Source organism: Molothrus aeneus, chromosome 2 (assembly GCF_037042795.1).
Source record: "Molothrus aeneus isolate 106 chromosome 2, BPBGC_Maene_1.0, whole genome shotgun sequence".
NCBI lineage: Eukaryota > Metazoa > Chordata > Aves > Passeriformes > Icteridae > Molothrus > Molothrus aeneus.
In genome coordinates, this window is record NC_089647.1 from 4,050,136 (window position 1) to 4,076,753 (window position 26,618).

General features: G+C 37.0%; 1 protein-coding gene across 3 annotated transcripts in view; it reads left to right on the top strand.

Annotated features, from left to right (window-relative positions):
- Window positions 1-26,618, top strand: part of EPHA6 (EPH receptor A6) — a 372,264-nt gene that overhangs the window by 267,525 nt on the left and 78,121 nt on the right. For all 3 annotated transcript variants that reach the window (XM_066571876.1, XM_066571877.1, XM_066571878.1), the window contains 4 exons: window positions 6,794-6,902; window positions 9,631-9,701; window positions 11,583-11,708; window positions 16,922-17,107. In XM_066571876.1, the coding sequence (XP_066427973.1) occupies window positions 6,794-6,902; window positions 9,631-9,701; window positions 11,583-11,708; window positions 16,922-17,107 (492 nt within the window). The remainder of the gene's footprint in view (window positions 1-6,793; window positions 6,903-9,630; window positions 9,702-11,582; window positions 11,709-16,921; window positions 17,108-26,618) is intronic.

A 26,618-nucleotide genomic window follows, 5' to 3' on the forward strand; every position in this document is an offset into this window, starting at 1 on the left:
CATTTATTATTCTGGCAGTGGGTAGCTCAGCTGAAAATTTTCTGATTTTTTAAATATGCTTTTTTCTCAATTTTTCTGAAAGAAAGCAAATAATATTAGGCCAAGACAGACTATTGCAACTGTCTCCAACCCTCCTCACTAGAAACAAGTCACTTAATGAAAATTCCACTTTTGCAATTACTTTTTGTGGACTTTCAATTAGATTTGTATTAACTCAAAAGTAGCATTTTCCTGAGAAGGCTGGGAAGAATATATTGTTTTAAAAATCTGTGTTGTGAAAAGAGAATTTATCAACCAACACTCTAATGAAAATAATAAAAAAAAAATTAAATCATGTGTTGGATAAAAATCCTTCTTAATTGGCCTTAGATTGTAAAATTTTCCAGCTCTTTGCCAATTGAATATTTTACAGTGGAGAAGAATTAATTCCCAGACCAGATGCAAGTAAACATCCAAGGTTATTCCATTTACTCTGCTTGAATGTTGACAGAATTTGTTAATAGATGGTGCTAAAGCAAGCAATCAAAATTTAAGGTTTTTTATTTATTAACCTAATTATAGAAAATTAATGATTGATCAGCTGTGAGATGTGTACATCAATGTCCTAAAACACACTGTCCTTTGGCAGGACAGTGTCCTGGGTGAAACACTACCCGTGTCACTTCAGTTATAAAGTTATAAAGGTTAAAATAGATACATCATTACCAGGAACGCTATAACATTTTGGTGGGATTGCTAAAGGTGGTGCATGAGGGAGAGAGAAAACCAAATCTGCAGTAGTAGTGGAAGAAGTTAGTTATTAATGGTGGTGTGGATTTTGGGAAGCACCCTCACTTACTGACCCACAGACTGAGGCAGCCATAGCTTGGGGAGCTCTGTTGTGAACTCTCCTCCCTGCTGCAAAGACAAACAAGTGGAGCATCCATTAGAGTAAAATTTGTATTTTCTTTTTGAGAGGAAATTGAGCTACCTAGGATAGTCAGAAAAATTTTCCTCAAGGGAGGATGGATGAATGGATTTTATCAGGCATCTCTCCCCCTTATAAAGCCCAGAGGCTGCACCTGGGAAATGTGAAACCTTTCCAAAGCACAGCAACCACCACTTGTGACTTTGTTTCTTGTTGCCATTTTATTCAGTCTCTGTTTCAGCACCTTACAGGCAAAGCACTTGTAGCAAAGCTGGCAGGTTTTCATACACTCCAGCACACACACAGCTGCCGCTGCTGGGCCTTTAAATTGCAGCATAAACCTCACTTGTAGCTCCTGTTTTTATCTGTCAGAATTACCAGCTATCTGAGTCACCCCAGAAACACTCTGCTCCTTCCTAACAGAGAATGAAATGTGTTCTGACAATTAAGAAAAACATTTTTCCTAGGGCAGAGATGCTTTAATCTCTGACTGTAACCACTCTGGGGTTTTTTTCCCCCTCTTCTAACCAGCTGGTTTTGGAATACCTTTTTGGTTGATTGGTTTTGTTGGGTTCTTTTTTTTAATTAACAATTCAAACCTTTTTTTTTTTCTAGAGAAGTTTTTTATTTACATTACCTCAGAGGTCCTTTTGCCCAGAGGAATTTGTAAAATATTGGACAATTTACAGCTTTTAGGCAGTTTTCATGCCAAAGCAGGGCTTGTTCTAAAACCAAGGGTATTTTCCTTCTTGGCTTTCTCATCATTAGGAAAAAATAATCTGCAAGTGGAATGGTTGGCTTGTTCTGGAAGGGACCTAAGGGACAAAGTAACATTTATGCACTGTGTTCTTGTGCTTGGGCTGAACAGGGTAATAAATGTGAGCACATTATGATATTTAATCCAAAAGCAATACGGACTTTGTATACTTTAAATTATTAACAATAAAACCCTAATCATTTCAGAAATGCTAATGGAATATCTGATTAGGTGTTTTATGAAGTTGAAGACTGTGAAAAAATAATTAGCTGAAACTGCAGTCTTGATGGATCAATAACTTTAATTTTTTTACCATAGTCTCAGGTGGTGATTTTTGTGTATTGCCAGAAAATTCTGCTGAATTTTCACATTCTTTTCCCTCTTCCTATATCCACAAACTCTAACTTTTCATCCTCAAATCAGGCTATTTTGGGTTTGCCACCAGATGTGACTCCATTCTTTCCAGAACTCCAAAGCTCAAGAAAAGGGTCCTGAATCATTGATTCCAGTGCATGTCCATTACTGGCTTAAGCACATGCTCTGGTTCATGCCATGACAGAGAAGCTATCCTAAGTATTTTTAGAAAATCTATTGCATTACCAATGCAAAATGGAATTTTCTTGGATTTTTTATGATTTTTAATGTTTTGACAATAGTAAATTGAATTCCTTGTTGAAGCAAAACAAATCAGATGACACATATCTCATATTTAGAAACTTCTTGCTAGATGTCTCCCCACCTCTTGTCCTCCTGTTCATTCAGTACTAGTCAGCATTGGATAGCAAAGAATGTCCCATTGAGTCTTTAATTATTTCCTTGTTGTGTTTAATACTTTTAGTCATTTGTTCTTAACATTTTATTTTGGTCTATCTGATTTCACCACTGCATGTGTCCAGAAAACCCAGACTTCACTCTTCCTCTGCATTTCCTAAACAAGAGCAACATCCTCGTTCATTTCTCAAACTGCCTGCACAGGCTTTCCATGTATCCACTGGCCAGGACCTGGATATTAGGGGAAAACACTTGGAAGAAAGCTTTTCAAGTGAATAGACACCAAAAAGTTTTACATTCTTATGCTAGTGACAGTCCCTTTTAAGTTCATCTTGCCTTTGCCTTCTCATTTCCCCTTTGACTGGAGCCCATCAGCTCACTGTATCACAGGAACTGCACAGGAACTACATTTGCACTTGTGAAAATGTAAAGGTTGCCCTAATGAGACTTTATGTTTTTCTTACCTATTGTTCTTAAGCACTGTTGTTTACAATGCCTTGCAAATCCCCCTGACAACCTGTTCCTGTCTATTAGAGCTCCAGTGCTCACTGTCCACACTTATCTGTCTTACAGATGCTCACTGTTATCACTCTGGCTGTCTTTCTGTCACTTTTTTATCTTTCAGTCTGCTGGAGGGTCTGATGCCTGATTGATGTCAAATTGAAGTAGGCAAGGGATGTAGCTGAGAGACAGAAGTGATCTGTCATTAGGGCTTCCAGCTCTTTCATACCAAATACACCAACTTGTAAAATGTTTTGGAGAAATTTGCTCAAAGAAAGAGCAGAGCTGAAAGATTCTCTCTGGTTTTCAGCCTCTTGCACTGTAAATAAAACATCTGCACCATTTCTTCCAGTGAGGAAAAGAGGAAGCCTTGGGCTATTTCCCTTCAGCCCACAGGGCAGGAAAGGTGCAGCTCCTCCTCCGTACATTTGGATGAAGAAGGTAGAGGGAAGATGAGACAGGGCATGGATGTAAAAAGTGGGATTGTAGGACAGAACTGACACCAGGCTGGATGCAGAAAGGGTTTCTGGGCATGGTGTTGAGCAAGGAAGCTGGAACAATGCAATTAGAAACTTCAAGCATCATTTCAGGCATATAGCATGAGTTAAGCATGAAGAGCAATGGCAGTGAGGAGTTTGTCTGGATATAAGCTCCTGGGTGCATATATAATCCATGCTGCAGTTTTAAAATCACTTGGACTAATCACATCAGTAGCAGGTAAAATGTGCTTGAAGAGTTTTGCCACCCAAACATTGCAGTATACTACTGAAACATTTTGGATAAGTCATAAATTATCCCTTTTTCTTGTCTTAACTACTCGTTTTTAAGTGTTTTCTGTCCAAGTGAACTCACTTAGCAGACAGGCAGACAGAATGAAAAATAGATCCAGACTAAGCAGTCAGCCCAATTAGAGGGGTCCTATGCTCCCTTAGCTCTGCTCATGGTTTATTATAAAGTTCAGGTGCCCTGTACAGTGTAGAGACAACAAAATACTGATTTTATCTATAGAAATGCTGGCCATGTTGTCCAACATGAGATTCTGGAAAAAAATGCTGTGTACTTCTGTGATTAGATGCAGCACTCTCATATATACACATGAAGGGATGAAATGAAGTTGCAGGAACTTGCTTGGCTTTCTTGCTTGGCTTTGCAACCTGACCAAGTTGTTTATTAAACTGTGGTTTTTTGTCTTGCATGATCAAGAAGTTCTGAGGAGAAACACAGGGTCATAGACCAATATACACAGAAAAAAATTAGAAAGGAATACCAGGAAGTGACAAAAATATTCAAGAACATGCACAACAGAAACAAATAATGCTCTTAGTATTAACAACTTCACCAAAAGAGAAAGCTGGAGAAATGAGAAAAGAGCTGAGAGGTTGAGAGACACATAGAATTTAATTTAGAATGGTAAAATGCTGTAAAAATTCTAGGTATTGAGAGTCCCTGATTACTGTCTTCTCACTGCCTAAATAGTTTTTTGTGGAACCTTTTACCTGTATGTGATAAGTCTGTGTACAAATATTTCCATCATTTTGCCTTACCAGCCTCTCTGTGAGTTTTTAACAAATTCACATTTTCCAATTATTCTTGTCTGTCATTTGACATTTTTATCTGACAGGTAAATTAAGGTCATGTGGAAGTTTCAGGCTTGAAAACTCCTTGTAGTGATTTAACTACATGAAAAAAAAATCCTCATGTCTTCAACTCTGGCCTCTAAATTACAAACAAGAGAAACAGAATTATCAAGTAGGTACAGTCTCAGCTAAAAATCTGTATTGTTTACAGGCAGAAAGAACATAAATCAGTCTGAATTTCTCCCCTTCATTAATGTGACTTTGGTTCCTCATAGAAAAATGTATGTTATTAAATGGGTGGATTGGATTCTGTTTTAGCTAGAACACAAAAAAAGAGCATCTCCATCCAGAAATGATCCAGGATACATCTTCATCTTGGTAGCTGCAGGTACTTCTTTGGGCCATGGAATCAGCCCCTACATTTGCACCAGGAAGGTTCCTGGGTTGTTGCTTTGGCAGTGAGTGTCTGTTGAAAAAAATCATTTGTCTTTTGACAAATTTTGCTTCTAATTTTGTACTTGTGTTTTGCTTTCCTCCTGCCAAATTCACTATTTTTGCACACATCTTCCTATTAGAAACAAAAGGAGAGCTGCAGTTTGTCCTCTCCACTGCAGAGATGGGCAGGAAAGATTCCTCTGAAACCTCCTCCATGTACAACTTCAAACCATGCCTGACTTTAATAATCTTTGCCACATTTAACACAACTCCCACTAGTCTGAAAATTGCATTCAGCATTGGCATTGTTACATGTGTGGCATGATATTTCTTATGTTGCGTTTTTCCAACTAAACCTGAGCCTGTGGAAGGTAACACAAGAGCTGGAATCCACTGCCATAACATCACTAGATATCATTTAACTATTCAGTCAATATTTGCTCCATTATTTCTTGGAAGCTGTGTATATTTAACTTGTCTGGCCACAGAATCCTTTGTAATTTACTGCCTGTGCACGCTTCCATCAAATTATTTGGACAGAAACCTAATGGCAGAAACCTAAGAAGTTGGTTTTGCTGAAAATTACTCTTACAAAGCCAGTTTACACCATGAGTTTTTAAGCCACACACAAATCTTGTTCAGAAGCCAAATGCTTTTCTAGGAAACAGTGTTTTATGAGGCTTTGGATAGCAATGTGAGCATTGCATTGAGCTTCATCAGCTGCAAAGGGAGAGAATATCACCTGCTGAGCTTTCTAGACAGCAGCCTAGGTGATTTCCCTAAGCTTTAATCACCTGATGCCTAGAAAGCTGAAGATTTTGCTTATTGAATTGTTTGCAAGTTTACCAAATCAAAGTTGCTTCCCTGATGTTAAAATTATTCCCTTTTCTGTATTTACTCCTGTTTTCAGAAGTTATTGAATTGAATTATTTATTCTTCTTTCAATACAATGTTTTATTTCCCATGGAAATAGTAAGAATTGGGTAAATGTCATGTGGTGCAAATGTTCAAGTGGAACTGAGTTTAACAAATAAAATTTTGGAGTCACAGGACGGGAGATAGAGAAAAAAAATGAGCCTAATTTTTTTTCTGCTCATGTAGTATTTGGACAGTGAGGACCACCTGGACTGTAAGTAGGTATATACTCAGTGTCAAAATTTAATATTACACACAATAAATTAACAAAATTAGGAAGTCTCCAGTGACTGGATAATTTCAGGTGATCTCTTTTTTAGCTCCTAAACATCCTACAAAAAACAGAGAAAAACAAGAGGCATAAGAATTTTTTTTTTGTCAACGACAGTGTTGCTAATCACCAAAGCATGTTATGATAAACTATATGTATTTTGTGACAATGAAACTGAACACCAGACATGCTGAAGAATGTGTGAAGCTACAAATTAGGTGTGGGGGTTTTGTTTTGCTTCCTCCTGACCCCAGTTTAGTATCTTCACATACCCAGCACTGCTGCTGACTTCACTGGGACAGGGGGATGGAGAGAACTTCTGAATTAGGTGCAGGATTGAGATAAGCTAAGGAAGAAAATACAATTTTGTGTCCAAAATCCTGTCATATTCAAACTTTAGTAAATTGCAAGTGTCTGATAGTGACAAATCCTCCTTTTAGAAACCTGCAAACATCATCTCCCCCCCCCATCCTAGCTGGGATATGGATTATGGTTTCTCACTTCACAGACACATTTGCATGTGATGCCCTTGCTAAACACTGAGGAAAACATTAAAAACAAATTGCAACATTTGACCATTGAAATTATTTCAGCCATTCTGCAAAATCCCTGGGTGATGGATGGAGCATCAACCCCTTTTCTCTGTGCTTCTCTTTCAGCTTCTGATATGGCTGCAGAGCAGGGACAGATTCTTGTAATTGCCACTGCTGCTGTGGGTGGATTCACTCTGCTGGTCATCCTCACCTTGTTCTTCCTCATCACTGGCAGGTAATTAAAACACTCTTCTCTTATAGTCCCATCTAAAATTAAGAATTTAAGAATAATATTCAAGTCATTAAACCACATTTTCAGAGCTAAAATTACGGTTAGACAAAGTGGGATATCCTCTTTGTTCAGCACTAGTCATCCAGTTCTTTTGTAAGTGTGGTTTTTCATAAAGACACAGTTTCGGAAGATAAGAAATTATGTGAAATCAAGAAGTAGTATGGGTATTTAGAAATAGTTTCCGGACCTCTTGCCTGCAGAGTGATAATTTAAAAATGCAGTATACCTGCTGCATCCTCAAGGCTCTGACATTACATGGAAAAGAAAAAAAAAAAAAAAGAAGAAAAGAAGAGAAAAATCCCCACAGTGTATTTTACAAAATCTCGTAACTGTCAATTGCAAAACTTTAGAGAGTGCACTACTCAGATATCAATAGAGGGGGCTGCACTTTTAGATTTGTAATTACACATCTGTTTTGTTGGTATAGCATTACCTCTAGTTTGAACACAAAGTGAAGTTCTATCAGTGCAGGCCAGAGGTTTTTTGCAATACTCCAACAATACCCTAAATATGGCACTGCAGTAGCTGCCATTATGTGAATTAATGCTCTCTCTGCTAAATAATAAAACCAGTTAAATCTAATGTTCTGGTGAAGGTAATGAGAGCAGTTAACCTTGGAACATATTGTGGCCTTAGATAATCTTAGAGGCTGAGTAAATATTCCTGCTATTACTACAGAAGGTGACAAGCAGTAGGATCTTTTAGAAGAGAGAGGAATCATTTAGACAGAGACAAACTTCCAGAGACAATGTTTGTGTGGAATCCATTTGTGAAATCCTGAAACAGTTCAAACACTTCCTTTAGAAAAAAAATCACTAGACTTGGGAATGGAAAAAAAATGGAAATGGGTTTCTTTCTGTGTTTCTTCCTCCTGTTTTCTACTGTTAAGAATATCAGAGATTCTCTTAGCTTTCTACTGTCTACTCAATGGGACCATTTCAATTATGTAAGATAGGAATTCATTTTGAAGTGCTGCTTAAATGCAGTGATAAGAGCATGTTCCACAGAAGACAGAGCAAGGAAATTTTGAATAAATACTCAATTTACTCTAGGACTGGAGGCAAATTTCAGCATGAAAAATGGCACTGGTACCCTACAGATGTGCTCTGCTTCACTGTTTAGAATTAACAATTTGATGAGCTGTCAAGTCTCAGGGCTGCTGATGAGCCTATTCAGAGTGGAGAGGCTGGGTGAAATGAGCACCTGCCTCTGCACTGTGCTGGGTCATTATCCACCAGGAGCAAGCAGGAAGCAGGGCTGTCAATTGCAGACAGGAATATGAAAGCAACAGAGGCTTCAAGACACAGGACTGGGGTCTTGGCTCAGTTTCAGGAAATTGGATGTTAAAGCTCAGTCTGATTTAGCCTTATCTTCCATTGTTCTGCAGCCAGCATGAGCAGAGAATGAGGAGACTCCTCCACTGGTGATTAATCACTGGCTTCTGTAGTCAAACTTTGGGGCCACATGGAAGTTTAGGAGGGTTGGGTAAGGTTAAAGTCTTGGGTTTTTTGCCTGCTTCCCTTGGGCAAGCACTTGGAGTGTAAGAACTTGTGTTTAGGGCTCTGGACAGGTGTCACCCTACAGACCACTTGTTCAGGTCCTAAAAGTGACCCTGGCATCCTTAGGGAGTCCCAGCAACTGGTGTTCAATCTCAAGGTTTCCACAGAGTCTGAGAATCCACTGGTTTGCATTCCCTCCTCAAGGGCACACTAGCTTCAGGAGTTTCTGCCCTTAATTTCCTCCTCATCACCTGTGTAGCAGTGAATGAACTTGTGACTGTTCCTGCTGTGTTTCAGCAGTTTAAACAAACCACTGAAATGAGGTGGGTGTGTTCACCTATTCCTCAAAGATCTTCACACAATAGATTTACTGACTGTAATTTTTTTTTTTTAAATTTTATAATGCTGTTAATGTTCACGCAGAGGAATGCTGTTAATGTTCACACACGTCCACAGGCACTGCTGTTCTCCACAGGCATCACAGCCTCAACAACCCTTTGCTATCCCTTAAACCAAAAGATTTCCCTCTAAACAGTAATTTTTAGGCTGCTCAGTGAGTCAGAAAGAGCTTTAAGACCAAGAGCAAATATTTTGTTTTTTCTTGACTGTAACAGTTGGTCCTGCCATGTGACCCCCTAAATCAGCGTTATCAGACCTGCAGGTAGGCAGTGTTCAGCAGCTCAGACTACACAGAGCCACTCAGCAAAAGAGAAAAAAGGGGGCCTGATGTGAAAAAAATATTTTCTTTTTTTCATGAAACATAGTGAAGTCATTATAATTCTGTTATGAAGAAAATGAGAGGGTATTTTACCCACTGTATATGGAAGTTAATGGGAAAAGGTTTAATTACTACAGGCCTATGTATGCAAACACGAATGCAGGAAAGTAATAATTTATTGAAGTATCAGAATTCTTTGGAGGAGTCAAACATTAAAAAAAAGTATTACATCTAACTTAAACTCAGGTGGTCATGCTAATCATTCAAACATTATTTGTTTTTCTTTGTATATAATCTATTTGTAGTTCATCATGTATTTAGATTCATAAGTAAATATATATATTCCAAATGCAAAGAACTTGGCTTTCATAAAATTGCAAATAAAAACTCAGTGTACATCTGTTTTATTCATGGCAAGTATTTTATTTAAAACCTCGCTTGTTTTTCTTGAAAGATGCCAGTGGTACATAAAGGCCAAAATGAAATCTGAGGAGAAAAGAAGGGCTCATTTGCAAAATGGACACTGTAAGTAGTTCAATGCTATATAATATCTATATCATGTTTTAAATGAAGGAAGTCCACTATTTCCTGAACAACTTTTGCCCTTGGTGTTTTAATCTGGTTATTTGAGTAGTTTCTTATTATCTGCATCATCAATGGTCTTTATTTTTGTTTGCAATTTCACTTAAATCTATTGGTAAAGGGGTTTTTTTTTGTATTCAGCTAATAGTATTTAGCAGATTTTCAGGTTTATTTCTTTAAATTCTCAGTTGTTCTGAGTATTGGATTTCTGCCTCAAAATTCCTCTCCTGGTGACTGTATGACTTACTTGTATCTAGTTCTCTTTGGATTTAGGGATCTATGCTTCCAGCCACCCAAGAAATAAGAAGTGGAATGGGTTGTCTTCCCTCATGTTCCTGCTCACTGATCAGTACAGTGAGAGAAAATCCTGGTGATCTCTCATGGGCAATAATTAGTTTATATAGCTTAGTTTACCTACCTACTTTAAATTAGTTACCTTATTGTTTCTTGTTAGAGTAGCAATTTAAATGTTTTTTGGTTTTTTTTATTCAAAGGGTATTGCACAAAGGGTATCAGATTTTGTTCTTTCATCATTTTGATAACATCTCTGGAAATGCTATGATCAACACAGAAGTTACCAGAAGTAAAATATTTTTTCAGGTGACACCACTATATCAAGCCAAGTGTCTCTTTCTGTCAAGGAAAAGGGCACATTTGCCCATAAAGTATACTGCCTAGGAAGATGGTTTTGTCATTTGTTTCCAAGCATGACCAGAAATAAAAGAAGACAAAAACCCTCCTCCTGGAGAGTTTGATTTATGCCTTTGAGACCGTGAGTGAATTTGAAAAAAGCCTCACTCAGTGTCTTTCAGGCCAGGGTAAATGATGACTGTATTTCATGTTGACACAAAGCTTCATCTCAGAGCCTTCCCATTCATTTGTAGTGATCTCAGCATCACACTGGAGGGGGCAAGTCTCTACTCATATATGTGCCCCACAGAACCAAGAATAAAGAGGAATTACTGGTTTAGACTCAGCTATTAACTGACAGGAGAAAGAAGGCTGAGAAATGCTTCATTCTTTTTTAAGGGATTCTCTGGACACAGCTGCAGATGCCTCTCTTTGTTCTTATAAATTGATGGATTATTAGCATCAACTTGAGTTTTCCAGAACTTAATCACGATATGGCAGGAGCCTAAAAGAAATCCCACACAGATAGTCCAGAAGAAACAACACAAGTTCTTGAACATGCTATACTCAGGAACACAAGGGATATCAGCCATACCAGAAAATGACAGCTTGTTGGAGCCTGCCAAAGCAATCTGGCACTAACCCACTACTGCCATGGCCATCTCCAAGGAAACAGACAGAAATTATCTTGAAAATGGATTTGGATATTTTTGTCATCTTGCACCTGGCTCTCTGGCTCTTCCAGCTGATCAGAAGAGAACAAAGCAGCACAGCCCTCCAGGACTCATCCTTAGAGAAAAGGAACTCAAAGATTTGACCTGTTTGGCAAAACAGGATGTTCAGCCATCTACTCCTAAATGAAAGGAGAGAGCTAGAAACAACTGTTTTCAAAGTAAAGGACAGATTGCCTCAATTGCCCAAGGAGCAGCAAAGGGGAAGATAAACTGCTTTGGCAATAATCACTGTTGTTTTGAGGCCATGCTTTTCCCCATGTTATTGAGCCCTCACTTGCTGTCTCTGCAGACCCTTTTTCAAGTGATCAGCTTCTTCTGTTGGCTTCTGAAATTTTAAGCCTGGAAGATATTATTTTCAGTCCTTTCAATTATCTAGTGAAAAAAAACAAGAAAGAAAACTATTGTTGCAATGCATGATGTCAAGGAGTTCCTGATTCCTCTTATTCTCTCTTTCTTGCAGTACATTTCCCGGGACTCAAAACATACATAGATCCAGACACTTATGAAGATCCATCTCTTGCTGTCCATGAGTTTGCCAAGGAGATTGATCCTTCCAGAATTCGTATTGAAAGAGTCATTGGGGCAGGTAAAACTATCCCTACTGTAAAAAAAATCTCTAGGCATGGCAATACTGCTTTTCATAAGCTTTAGGAAATCAATTCATTATCAGTTTTTTGTGTAGGATTGATTTTTTTGCCTGGTTTGTTGGGTATTTCTTTGTTTTGTTTTGTTTTGTTTTGTTTTCCAAATATATTTAAAACAGTGTGTCACACAGCATGTGCCATAGTTATTGTCATTCTCAGTATTCTCAGTCACTGAGGGTGAAATTAGATCAGAATCTCTTTCTATGGGGATATAAGTTCTGAATATAGAAGACTGAGAAAAACTTTTTCTCAAATAGAAACCTTGAGGAGTTATGAGGGAGGAAAAGGAGAGGCTGGCTTGGGATAGGCTTTTCTGTCTGGAGAAGGATCCCTGGCAGAGAGGGAAAAGAGGAAGATCTGTTGAAAAGATGTAGACAGAGTGAAAGATGATGCTTTGTAATCCTTTTTTTTTATATTGTTTCATATGTCTTAGTCTCTTTAGAAAGGAAGGGTATTTTTCAGTTTAAACCCCTCATTTAATGATATATTACTGCACTGATAACCATGGAAATATCCCCAGTGTTGCTAAGAAGTGCTTTATGCAGTAGAAAATGTTGTGCAAAAATCCTACAGAAATAAAACCAGGTCTGGTAGCAGACAGGAGAGAGAAAGTAAAAGAGAAAATTCTGTTTCACATTGCTGTCCATAGTGCTGGAGCACGCCAGTTTACCTGATTACTGAGGCCACATCATCTGCAGCTGGAGCTCTGCACCTCTGGAATCATGATCTTGGGAGAGCCCCCAGAGGGCTGACTTCTGCGGAGAAAATTGAGTTTGCTTTCTTCTATTTCTTCCCTTTCTTCAGACACACTATAAATATTGATGGTTTTTTTTAGATTATAAAGCAGATTGAGCTACATTTCACATCTGTGTAACTGCTGATTTCAGTTGAATAAAACAGACAAGGATTGTTTTAGTTCAGATTAAAATTATGTCCTTAATCTCAGTTTAGTTCATTTATGAAAACTCTTCTCTCAGCTTCTCTCTCTGCTTTCTTGTATGCATGGAAGTATATTCTTTGACATATTTTACTTTTATGGATTTTATTTTTATGGTTTTTATTTTCTAAAATTACATAGGTAATTTTTCAACTTCAACAATACTCACCTAACAGGACCTGCAAACGGGTTGCAATGCAATTTAAACCCATTTCCATGCATACAAGATGCAGGTAAAATACCATGGCTGAGGCAGGGAGAGTACAAATTCCCACACAATTCTTCAGTAGCTGCTTAGGGACATAACATCAGTATAATTCTCAGCAGTCCTAAAGATCTCTGTACATTCTCTCTAATTCTGTACTACACATTTCAATTGGATAAAAAATTGATTTCTTATCACAAGAGAATTACTTCTAAAAGATTTTTACAATTTTCACCTAAGTGAAACCAAAAATCAACATCTTCTCTTTTAATAAGTCAGTTAAGAGATTCACTTTTAAATTTGCTGTGGTTTAACATTTTATTTTGGCCATTAATTCTCATTTTTAATTTCTGCAACTTTAATTTTTCAAACAAAAATTATTTCCTTTCAAGAACCAAAAGATTTCATTCTGAAACTGCCAAAGTGGAAAATCACAAATACTTGAAAAAAAAAAATCCAGCATTTCTGGTCATGACATTTTTAAAACTGTTCGTCTACTGAAAGCAGTTTCCAGTTTGTTTTTTCAGTGGAAAAAGTCATGTCCAAAAGTTCTTGATAATTTACCACTTGCAGTTCTGATGGCTGTGACACTCAAGGCAAGTATTTTTAATTAGTTTCTTTTTTCAGCTTAACTCCAACCTAACTCTGTACCCAAGTTATACTTTAAAGTATTTGGCAATTATATCTCACCCATACACTGTTTTCTGCTCCCTCTCTTCTTGCTGTTTGGTTTAAGGTTCAGCCCCTCTTCAGGGAATGAATTCCCAGAGGTACTTTATCAAGTCTGTCTTAAAATTTACACTTATCCTCCTATTTCCTTTGTTAAAATGTTGAAACTCAAGGAAGAGATCAACTCTTCAGTTTTTCCCAGAGCAGACTGGGATTATTCTTTGCATGATCTAAATCTCCTGCAAGTTCTCCCACAAGTGTAAAGACTGAAATGGGGAAGTGAGTTGAGCTGTATTTGGAGCTGTGACCTTTCAGTTCTATCAGCAGCCTCTGTCTGTGCTGTGAGACATTTGTTCTGATCCCATGCAGTAATACCAGGCTGCACATCAGACTTTTAAGGGGTTTCACTTTCAGTATCACATATGCCCTGCTGAATGCAAAAAGGGATGTGTGGTTTGCACAGATTAAATTTCTAGACTGCTCAAATTAGCTCCTTTTTGTATAATATACAGTAAGGTGGGTGAGGTTTCTGTTATTAAACCAGAGATTATTTACATTTTATTAAAACTGAACAGGCAGTGGACTCTATCTTTTTCTCTAGCTGTGATCGGCCTTTTCCCTGGAGCAAGGAAAAATGTTGACTTCATTGACATCTGGCTCTTAGCTTCAACTTATTACACATGCAGTCATGAACCTCAGCTGCTGCAGGGTCAACATTTATCCTGTTTATCTTCAAACTTGAGCAGTGAGAATGAGATTCTTAGATGTGAAAAACTCCTTTGGTTGAACCCATTCCCCTTTGACTTTAAAAACATTGAAAATTCTTTATCTGAACAGAGGTGTAGAAAAGCTACTGTGGGATGAAATCTTGTCAAAGTCTCAGTGTAAATAATTCAATGCTTTAAATTTTACCATTGATCTCCATCTAGTCTAGAACAGAAGTAGAAGTTATTACACACCTTAGGTTTCTGTCTGTTTTGTAGCTGATGATACCAAGTTTGAAATCATGTCACAAAAAAAGTGCTGGTAGTCTTAATGTTCACCAGTTTATCAATCCCAATATCCAAGGGGAAGGAAATTTCTTTCTCACTTTCCAAGTCATGCATTCAAAAAAAAAAAAAGGGAAAGAAACAGGGGTTCCTACCCCTGCTTTGAATGTTGTACAGATAATAAAGCTTGGAATTGCAAGTTGTTCAGCTGCTTCCTTCAGTTTAATTCATTTTAAAGCACTTGGTAACAGCCTTTTACAGTCCCTGAGGGGTGAATGTCATTATTTATGAAATTCTGAAGCTGTAATATTCTTGTATAATCTTGTAGTAGCAAAATGGTTTATTCTATAACCTATGCTGTCCAAATTAGTCTTAAAATGAGATTTTGCAATTCTGCAGATTTATTGGCCACAGAATTTCTTTAAAAATCTGGATAAGGTTCTAGTATTTTTGCTTTTCATTGCTTCATCAAGAGAAAGAAATTGGAAAACAAATTCTCATTTTAGGCATTTAAGTTTGAAAAACCAGCAGGATGCAAAAAGGTCATGGCTTTAGAGAAGTGTTCTGGTCCTGCTGAACATGTCACAGAACAGAAGATTGATAGACCATGTCTCCTCCAAAACATTCAGGTTTCATCACTTCTTTTTATGGGAGCACTTTACAAGTCCAAATGATCTACTGCTTTTTCAGTGCAAGTAGTCAGGCAAGCAAACTTTTAAGGAGAGACTTCGAAAGGTGAAAGGGACAAAATCATATAGGAAAATCCTCACACAACTTCTCATTTTGTCAAAAGATTCCCAGAGCATCACTCTAATGACATATATTTCCACATATCTTATATTTGCACACATCTTTAATTTATATTTTTTAATTAAGTAGAAATATATTGGTGGGAGGAACTGTACAAAGAAGACCTGGGACCACCTGATTTTTTTAGCTATTTAGGAAGCTGCTAATTTATTCAGAGGTTATGTTCAGCATGTTTTAATTGTACTCCTGCACTTGATGATGCCTCTGTCATTGAAGTGAAAGACAAGCTATGAAATTGTTATTTTAATCTCTCTCTTCCTGGATCTAAAGATAATAAAACTTTGCTTTGTTTTAGTGAAAGCAACAGAACCTAATAAAATAAAAGTCTTGTGACAATATCCATTGTAATCCTATAACATCAGGGAGTTATAATTTTCTGAGGTGAAGGTTGTGCCTTTAATGTACCTCTCTTCTAGATTTGCTTCATATCTGAAGATGCACTGTTACAGAATAGAGCTCCTTTATTTTGTTTACTTCTGTCCTTAAAGTTTAGGGAAAACTAATACAGACAGTACTCAATGGAGTGCTAAATCCCCAGCTAAATATATATCTATTCATTACTTGCTTTTTGGCTTTTAGCAGTTCTGATTCCAAAATGAATGGGGCAAAAAATTTAGATTTGCTGCGAAAGCAACCTGCACTGAAATATGCTTTGAAATACTTCTGTGAACATTGTTTTCCCTTTACTGAATCATGACTCATTGCAAACTGACCTGCAGTCATCCAAAAGTATGTTTGGTAGGGGCTCTAAATGACTTCTGTGTGACTTCAAGATCAAAGGAAAGTTGTGATTCCATGCAAACTGAATTATTAAATGTGTAAGGAGAATTCAGAATTCAGAGAATTCAGAATTCAGACACATCCTTCACAGGCCCTACACAGACAGGGAAACATCAGGGGAAAAAAGTTTTGAGATTCCTCTCACTGCACAACTCCAGATTTGCTGAGACTGTTGGCCTTTGGCTGTCTGAACAGGGAAATATGTAATTAATTTCAAGTGGGTGTGGAAGTCCATTTAAATAAATCACTTGCAATTGCTTTTCTAGGTCATAATAGCATAAAGTACTTTTTAAATGCTTTCTGTAGCTGAAGGATAGTGTTCTGATAGTCTCTGAGCTTTTCTCAATATAGAGGTCTTAGTGCATTTTACCCCTAGATATTAATATTTCTGTCAAGAGATATTTTACATCGATATTTTGTCATCAGTGGAATGAAAATCCAAGTGTCATTGCAGACAGTTGGGTTTTCCTTCCTCAATTATATGTCCCAAACCTGTTGATACCAACGTTCAGTCTCAGTGGGGAGGGCTGAAGGTTTGCCTTTTGCAGTACAAGGTGCCGTGATCTCTGCTGTGGCACAGAGGAAAGGTGATGATTTCTTGTGAAGTGCTGCTGAATATTTTGATTTTCTGGGATGTGATGACACTCATAAATCTGAATATTCAATCAGTTACTTCTCTGTCCACTTCTATGGGATGTGTGAGTTCCTTGAATATTCTTCTGTACAGGCACTGTGAGTTGCTGACTGATATTTGATCTGTTTCAGGAGAGTTTGGAGAAGTTTGCAGTGGACGTCTGAAGACACCAGGAAAAAGAGAGATCCCTGTTGCCATAAAAACTCTAAAGGGTGGCTATATGGACAGGCAGAGGAGAGATTTCCTGAGGGAGGCGAGTATTATGGGACAGTTTGATCACCCAAATATCATTCGCCTTGAAGGAGTTGTTACAAAAAGTAAGTCACTAATACCTTTCCTTAATTGTTTTATGCTGGCTTTCCCATTCTGTCTCATTTAGTATTGAAATTAACATTATTTCCTCATTCAGTATATGGGTTACAGTTCTCAGAAATCTTCCAAGTCATTGACAGTCAATACTGCAAAGTTTGGGATCATAATAGGAAATGCATAGCCTGTCTGTTTTCAGTTTGCTATGTTTCATTTTTTATTTTTTAATAACAATTACCTTCCTTCAAGAGAAGTCTTTACAGGTTCTTCTGAAGTAGAATGGAGAGTTTGCTTATGGGCAAGTAGAGAAAACCACATATGTAACTGAACTAACGATAAAGTCAAGTCATCTTGTAAAATATCTTATTTCTGCAAAAGTGGTCATTATTTATTTGATTGAGATTTACTGATTTTGGTACCAGAAGAGATGAATTTTCTATTTTGAAGAAATAAATACTAAACTCTTTGTAGCTTGTTGTATACTGCAAAGATTGACTAAAATGCCAGAATAATCCTTGAAATGCTTTACTCCTTATAATTGTTGCAGCTGCCAATAGAGATCACTTGCCTCTGAAATCCAGCGGGTGTAGTGGTGTTATGGACTTTTTTGAAAGGCTGAAACATCCAGTTATCACTTAACTAGTAAGAAGTCTAATTAACATGCATGCAATTTCCTCAATGACAACTTTTTTCAGTAATGAATTAAAAAGCTCATGGTATATTCTTTTAAAAATCAATCATTGTCTCAACCAAGCCATGTTGTTTGGTAATTTGCAGAACTTACATTTTTCTTTTAAAGGGAAGTGTTGTGTGTATAATGCACTGTCCTCTTATCATCACAGTAAACACAATAAATATGTTATGAATATTTCTTGGTTTTACCTCATTACAACATGAAAATGTATGTTTGGAAAATTAAGAACAAAAAGGAAAGTTTAGCTCCTGAACTCATGTTGTTGGAATGGAATTTCAGTAGGTGTGTGGAATGACTTGACCATGTTCAAATCTGTCTCTCTGTGGTTCTAAATTAAGATGATCTTTTTCTTTCCTCACACAGTATTGCAAGGATAAATTTATTGGGTTTTAGGTATGTTTGGTTAGTAGACTAACAAAACCCATTGCATTGCAGGAAAGACAGAGCATAGTCTGCTCTCCTGTGAGTAACAGCTCTGTGACAGCAAGCAGGAACGCAAGTAAATGCTGGCTGAGCAGCAATGGAGATCTTGTCAAGAGATGTAAATGTGTAGGAACTTACGTGAACTTTAACTCTTGCTTCACACTGAGCATATCAGCAATTAAATTCCTCCAGTCTTCACCAGCAGGGCTGGTTTATGAATCAGTATCACAGGTCTGGTTGGGATCCACATGGTGGATCTTGTAGGGTGTGTCTCGTCTGAAAAAGGCAAAATGTTGTGGTTTAGGAGCATTGTTTAAATCCAATTAAATGGTGCATAGGGAGTACAGTATAATAATGTCCTTGGCAATGGCATGATTGTTTAATCTTTATATTTGTCAGTTTTCTTTCTGTAATACCTCATCACCTCAGTCTAGAGAGAAATCAAGGTGGCATTCAGAAAAGAGAAAAAACAGATAAATCAGTGCTCCAATATTACAGTATTAGGTGTTCTACAGGAAGGATTATAGAGAACTGTAAGCCAAAAAGTTATCAGTAGCAGTTCTGCTTTTCACCAAGGAGTCAACAAACTTCATTAATGTTTTGTAATGTTTGTTTGAAGGTAGTATAAAAATAGCAGGTGTTACTGTTATATTCACACTGTTGTCTAAAAATACACATCTCTCAGATATAAAATAGGTAGTGGAACTTGGAAAGAAAATACTTTGGTATTAGGCAGGATTAAAAAGAAGATAAAACAATTATACAGACATAATTATAGAATGAAAATAGGCTATGTGAATTCTGAGCAAAGGTCACCCCAGGCACAGAAAGTGCAAATTACATAAATTGTAAAGGACAGGATTGTGCAGCACGGCTCTGCCACAAGGAAGGAGCCTGAAGCAGGCTGAGCCATGGACAAATGCACTCTGCTCTTCCCATCTTGTCTTTAGGGTGTTGCCTTGCATTTATATTGTCCCATCTGGGGTATTTAGAGAATAACATGATTTCACCTTGGAGGAGAGCAGTTGCCTTGCCAAACTACTAAGTCTAGGTTTGCAGAATCCAAATTTCCTATTACTGAAAGGTGTGCTCTAAAAGTCAGAAAAAACTTTGTCCTAGCCAAATTATTTATTTACTGATAGCATGAATAAAAGGTGTTTTGTGCTGAGACCTAGATTAATAACAACAGAAACTATTTATCTGATGTGCAGTGCAGTTCCACTAAACTACAAAGGCACATCAGATGCACTACATTTGATTAATAGATGTGTACTGCTGTTCTTAGCACATGCTTTCCTCTGTGTAACCATTAGTCATTAACTTCTAGCTCTTGCTGATAGATATTGCATCAGTTTGTAAGCAGTGCCTTCCATTACAGTGTCATTGACTATTGAACAAAAAAGAAAAAGGATTTGGTTGTAATAAGCAGAAGTGGTGTACCAGGTCAATAGCTATTGACTGGGGCAATAACAAATTCGCCTGCTCACTGCAAATGAGAGCTTTTATCTGCTGCTACCAGCTAAGCAAATGTTAACTTTTAAATTATACTGTTTTCAAATTTGCTGTGGAATATGTAGTGTACAGGAGGAAAGAAATGCTAAACTAAGCCTGCTCAAAAGTAGCTCTGAAACAGAGTTTTAATTCCCTTTTCTTATGGCTTCATTTCTCATTTGTCCTAGCTGCAATCCCTAATCACAGAGGGCAGTAAGCAGAACGGTTGGTGTAGCACAAGCTTTCTGTTAGCAGGGAGTTCATTTCAAGGGCAATTTGCTGGGCCAAGGCAAACACACCATGGCACAGAATCTGGTGCCACTTGTATTGCTAACCAGAACTCACGGGGGAAACTATTCTTGTTTGGTTTTGTTACAGCAACACCATTCCTTGCATGGTTTGCACTGCCTGATTGCCTCACAAATTTATCATAGATGCTTGGGCACTTCATAAAAACACCCACGTTTCCTTTCAAGCCATGTTAGCACAGTGATAATTTTGGGAACTCTTTTGGGTGTGCCAGGGCATCCTTAAGTAAGTTTTATGTCTGTGGCCAAGCTGCTGCTCTTTCATAAACAGGTATAAGAACAATAATTTCCTTCTCCAGTGCAAACACATGTGACCAACACTGAAAGCTGGGCTCTTGGGAAGTAAGATGTGTCTTCATTTCTACATCATGTTGAAGACTTCCCATAGAAAGTTTATAAATTAAATTAAAGCTATGACTACAGAAAAAAAAATCAACCTGCATAACCATATCTACAAAAAGCATGAAAAAGGGTCCCTGACTATTGTAATTATACTGGAAGAAATCCAGACTGGAAGCTTTAGTTAGTTTTGCTCTACAGTGCCTTACACAATAGTTTAAAGCAAAACCTAATCACTACTATGTAGTATTGGTTCAATAAAAAATATCAGTGCATGCAAGGGCTTTATTACACTCATAATCTGTTTGTTCCTCACCCCCACAAACTCTACCCTAAATAGCTTCCAATTCTTGGAGATCAGTCCTAAGTAATTGCTTCCATTCCAAATTTTGACTGCTGAAGGATTTGTACCCATCACATGTACAAGAGGAATCTTTTCAAGGCATTCATTTTTTTTGACAGCATTATATACATTTGTGTTCTCTAGGAGGATTTTCAAAATAGACCCTTTACAAAAGGAGGAAAAATGAAGACAGCAGCTAGACCTCTAGTTCTGTGTAAACCCATATTCTCAGACATTGAGCCTGGCTTTGGAATGACACTTATGACTCCCTTATTGTCTCCTCACTGTTTTGATTTCATGGCTTTCAAATTGTAAAGAGTATTGCAGTTCTGAAATCTTCAGGCACTCATTTTCAAATCAGTTTAAAGCTTTAATCATTGATTTTCTTTTCAAATTACTGTATATAAACCATTCAGTGCAACAAAAGCCCTAAAATCAGTGCACCTTACCTTGTCCATGAGGGAGGCAGAGCACCAACTTGATCTTCTTTCACTGGAATTTACCATATAAAGCTGTTAATATCTGACTTTTTTTTCTTCTTTTTTTTTTCTTTTTTTTCCAAAAATTTAGGACTTAATGAACTCTTCTTTTTTCAGCCAAGACATTGTGCCTTTGAGCCTTTATTGTAATGAATTTAATGTTGCTCTTTTCTCCCACCTGTTAAATAACATTCAGAATCCATTTCAGAAGGTGACATATTTTGTAGTACATGTGTTTATTGTACACAATGTTGTATATTTTGTTGCTACACAAAAGGATTGAGTCACTTTTTTGGCAATATTGACCATATTCCTACCTTGGTCATGGATGGTGAAATTTTACTCCCAGGAAGCATGATCCTGCAAAGTTTAAATGTTCTTTATGGACAATCCACTGTGGTGGTGAGATTGTTTGTGTGTCATATTAGCCACTGGACTTCAAATGGCATTGAGTATAAAACTAAATTTTTCTGATAAAATATTATTGTAGTTGTAGCACATAATGACAGACAAAACAGCAGGATCTCAGCTGTCTTATAAATTGTTCAGTAAGTGGAGCTGTACATTTAAATTTGGCTCACTCCCTTTATTTGCCTTTGTGTCCTTATTCATAGATAAATATTGCAACACATTACTGAATCCAGGGTTGGCATGGCCATCAAATTAACACAAAAACACACAGCCACCAACCACCTGCATTGTTAGCCAAATTTTTGAGCTCAGTTTATTGAAATATCATCCAAAATACAGAGCTGAAAGAGCTGTGCACATAACACAGACACACAAAGTATCTGTAGCCTTCTTGAAAAATAGGTTACCCTTCCTGACTGGTAGTAGAAGAAATATAATTAATGTTAATATCCTGAGCTATTTTTATACATGCATACATCCATGTAGACATTTCAGTTTACACATGTAAACCACCATGCACCCATGTGTTGAAGGTTGCTGGCAAAAGTTAAGAATCCACAATACTCAGTTCTCCTGAATGACATATACTTAAAAGAAATGAGCTTTTAACTCTCTGGAAAAATTTACATTTATCTTTCATGCATTACATTCTGGAAATTTTGTTCCAAAAATCAAGGGGCCATTTTGGTTTCCTGCAGTTCATATAAGGCACATTTCTGTGTTCTGCTTTTCCCTTTTTGCAGTTAGCAAGCCATACATCTTGACTGTCAATTCTGCTGCTGCATCTTTCACAGGACGATAAGCAGTGAAGAAAAAGCACATTGTCAAACAGTCAAGCAGTAACACCCTGTTAACAGCAGCTTAATCTGACCAGGGTACACTATCTAACATAACTAAATTCCATAATTCTGCTTTCATAGGTTACAGCTGAGAAACAGGATTTCAGTTTCTTCAGGATTCTTTGCCTTCAGATGTCTGTGTTCAGGCACACAAGACCTGACTTTCAAAGATATTCAGATGCTTTGACATGAGATGTGGTTGTAGTGGAAAAATAGGTGACATTGTAGTAGAAAAATAGGTGACAGAAATGATTCCTACTAACAGCTGTAAAAAGATAAAGTCCTATAGATAAAATATGGCCAGACTATTTCTTCTTCTTTTTCTTTGGAAGGGAATGCATGGTCATCATTTTTCATAATTAGTGTCATTATCAACCACAAATGATTGCTTTTCCATCTGAAATATCTGAGTACAACATACAATTTCTTCCTCCACCATGAAGGTAAAGAAGAATATGGTGCAATAAGTTAAAGGGCCAGATATTTAGAGTGTGCAGGAGATATATGAAGGGTTGGGACTTTTTAACAACAGCAACCGGAAGATCAGTGAATATCAGGGGGAGACAATATTCCATGTGCTGACAGATTTGCTGCACAACATGGCTGATCTGTTGTCTGTGCAGGAAAAGCATAAAAGCAATTATGAGAACAATTATAAATGACAATGGCAATTGCAGCTGACAGCCAAAGGAGTGAGGGGGTTAAAGAGTCTATAGAAAGCAATCAATATTCCCAATTCACAAGTTGTATTTGGTTGATTTATTTTGATAAGTGTACATTCATTTGTTCTTCTGTGTAGAGGCAAAAACACACTAGTAAATGTACATGTGATTGAGCTTTGGAAAAGACTGGGGATAACTCTGCATACATAGGGCACAGTTCAAGTTATTTCACCCCATTCCACCGTCCACTGGTGAAAGCAGGATGTAACAAGCAGGAAATAATTGTTTTAAATTTAAACTGTGTTACTCATCTTCAAATATGTGTGGTTTTTCAATAGCAACCATTATTGGGTTTTAGTATTATTTATTAATATTTTTGTTTATTATTACTCATAGACCCTCCAGGTCTAGACTCTCCATACAAACCTCTGCTACAAGAGTTTGCATTGTGATATTTCCTACAGCTTTAAGGCTCACACCCAAATTTCTAATGAAAAGCAACAAGCTTAAGATATCTTTAACAGCAGATTCATATCAAGAAGAATTGAGAAATGGACTGGTAATTTTCTCATATAAATATCTGATATTGCATTTTATAGAAACGTGATAGTTAGAAGTGAGGAAAAGAAACTATTTCACTGACTATAATTATATTTCTGATTTTAATATATACATAGTTCAAGTTCCAGAAGAATAAATAACTTAGATGCAAACTGTTTGGGATCCTTTCCAAACTCCTGGTTGGAAATTCAGTTTGCACAAAATAATACTTCATAAATGCTACATTTCTTCAGAGATAAACATAGTGCTTGTAAATCAGGAGAGGATGACAAAGCTGCTAAGGGAGACACAATTGAAAGTGAGAAGCAATGTGGGAAAGAAAGGAATATGATTTTGAAACATCATAATAGATGGTGTGAAGTTACAGAGTATTCATTTTAAGTATGTTCTAAATATAAGCACAAAACATTAATGACAATCCTGTAAACACATTTTCAGAAGCAAATGTATTCTGTCAGACATTCTCAAATAGATTCATAACAACATCCATCTGTAAATATTGTCATTTTTCAACTAAACTTTAACAAGGTAATTTCTGCTGAATAAAATTTGAAAGCAAATAAGTTTAGCTGATAATGACTTCATTTCAATATTTTATCTAGAGAAGCATAGTACAAAATTTTTATAATAGTAAAAACAAACCACTGTACTGTTGCTAGAATTCACATAATCAATTACCTTTCTTCCTGAAACAACAGAAACTTCTTAATATCTCCCTAGACTGACAATAATTAATTTACTCACTTTGGAAAAAGTCTCCTCTCTTTCCTTTCTCTGCTTTTTTCTTCTACCCTGTAGTTGAGCACAATCTTCAGCACACCAATGTTTCAGGTAAGACTGGCAATTTACTTCCAGTTTTCATTGAATGCCTTTATAAGCATTGAAAAATGTGACTTTGTGGCCTAAGCAAACAAATGCTGCCCAACATCCATCCTGGCAGAGTCACTGTTGCCAAAACCAGCAAAAGGAAGATGAAATGAGAGAGGTTTTACCACATGGTATTCACTGAACACCAAGGGGTCTTTGGGCTGCAGAGAAAATCCTCTGAATACACTGGTATCAACAAGGAGATAATTAACAGGCACAGCTAATTCTCTTTGGCCAGCAGCATCTTTCAAAAAAAAAGCAGAATTCCTGTCCATGTGCCTCAGGCCATCAGAGAGCAAACACAACCTGTCTTGGTTTACCAGGTGTAGGCTGGGACACCTTCACTAAACAGAGGCAAAGAGGATTTTCTGTCTAACTTACAGATTTGTAAATCTAAACCAGCATTTAATCCACTTCTAATCAAAGAGTTCGTTCCAAGCCACAATTCTGGTAATGACAGCGATTTTCCACCTCTAATCCTGGCATCTTTTATTTGAGGGAGTCACTTGGTGTTTGTTACAAGAAAGGAAATCAAACCTGTGGGCTTAATTTCACTGATATTACTACACAGTGAATTGTGAATGGATGGATGTGAAATAGCAAAAAGAATCCTCAATTTGTACCCTACATTTGTTCAACAGAAAATCACTCAGCCCCAAGGGGATTTTTTCAACTGAACACAGCGAGGCTTTTTCAGTGATACTGATTATTGTCTAAAAGTGGGGAGTGTTTGTCTCCTAGCCCTGGTTCATACTGTAACAGGGTAACAAGGCTAAAAGAGGAGAAAATTAGAGCTTTATTTGCAGAGCTGCAGAGTGCACAGCAGCTTCATGAACACATTCTCCTTCAGATGTCACCCATGAAAAGCTAGTTCACTCGTTAAATTAAACCTCTCTGCAGTTTCTAAACATAAAGTACAAAATTAATCCCCAAATCTCTGTTTTTATGGAAACACCATGAAAATGGGCAACTGAAAATTTAAAAAGCCCTTGGAAGTTCTTAACCATCCCATTTACCCCACCAACATTTCACATGGGCGTTTCCTGTCTTAAAAGAACAAGGAATTCCAAATTATAGGAATGCTTAGATTTTTCCTTCCAAAATAACAAAAAGTGGCTGATGAAAAGATAATTCAGATAATTATTAGTGGATTCATAATTCCCTAAAATAATGATGTATAAAAAATGAATCAAAAAGTTTTCAGCTGATATTACAGGCTTTGTTTTCTTCTATCATGAAAACTGTAATTTTAAAGTATTTTATTTTCATCTAATAATGAATGCATGATAATGAAATCCAAATGTATAGCATACAGTACTTGTAGCAGTGTCCTGGGTACCATACATCCCTATAAACACATAAAGATTTCAGGTTCTTATTTAGCCTTGTGCTAAAGCTATTTTCAGTTTAGGAGGGACTGAAAAATATTTATTTAGTAGACAGCTTAAGCATACACAGTTTTATCCCATAGAAGCTCAGTATTTCCATTTCTATTCCATTAAGGCTACAAAGATGATTCAACACAGCAGTTGTTATGGCCCTTAAAAGCCTTAATCATATTAATGCTGTCACACCAATCTTCCCAGCAACCAGAACTTCAGTGTGCATTGACATTTAACACATCACAAAATAAATGCCTGTAGTGTTTGTAGAACTCTTTTCAAGCAATTCCCTCATTTTTCCCCCCCAAATCACCTGTTTGTCTAGAAGCACCAAGGGAAATTAAATTAGATGTTAATATTCTCCCCAAATATTCTGTAACTTACATCAGTTCCTCCTTAGGAACTGAAATATTCTTTCAGCATTTGCTTTTTGTCCCAGAGAAGTCATAAGTAAAGCCAGAAGTTGTTATAACTGGGGTTTTCTAAAACAGTCTCATTCTGTGTAAATATTCCTACCTCTGGACTTATTCCCATCTGCCAGTCAAGAAATGAGAGTGCAGCTTTGTAGGGAAGCATTGTCGTCCACAAGGATCTCAAGCTTAAACTCATCAGGGATGGAGATCAGATCTGAACAGCAGCTTTGCCCTGCCCAGTGTTTGTCTTCTTCACCTTTCCAGAAAGACCTTATAAATTTAAATCTGGAGTAGAAATTAGGGAACT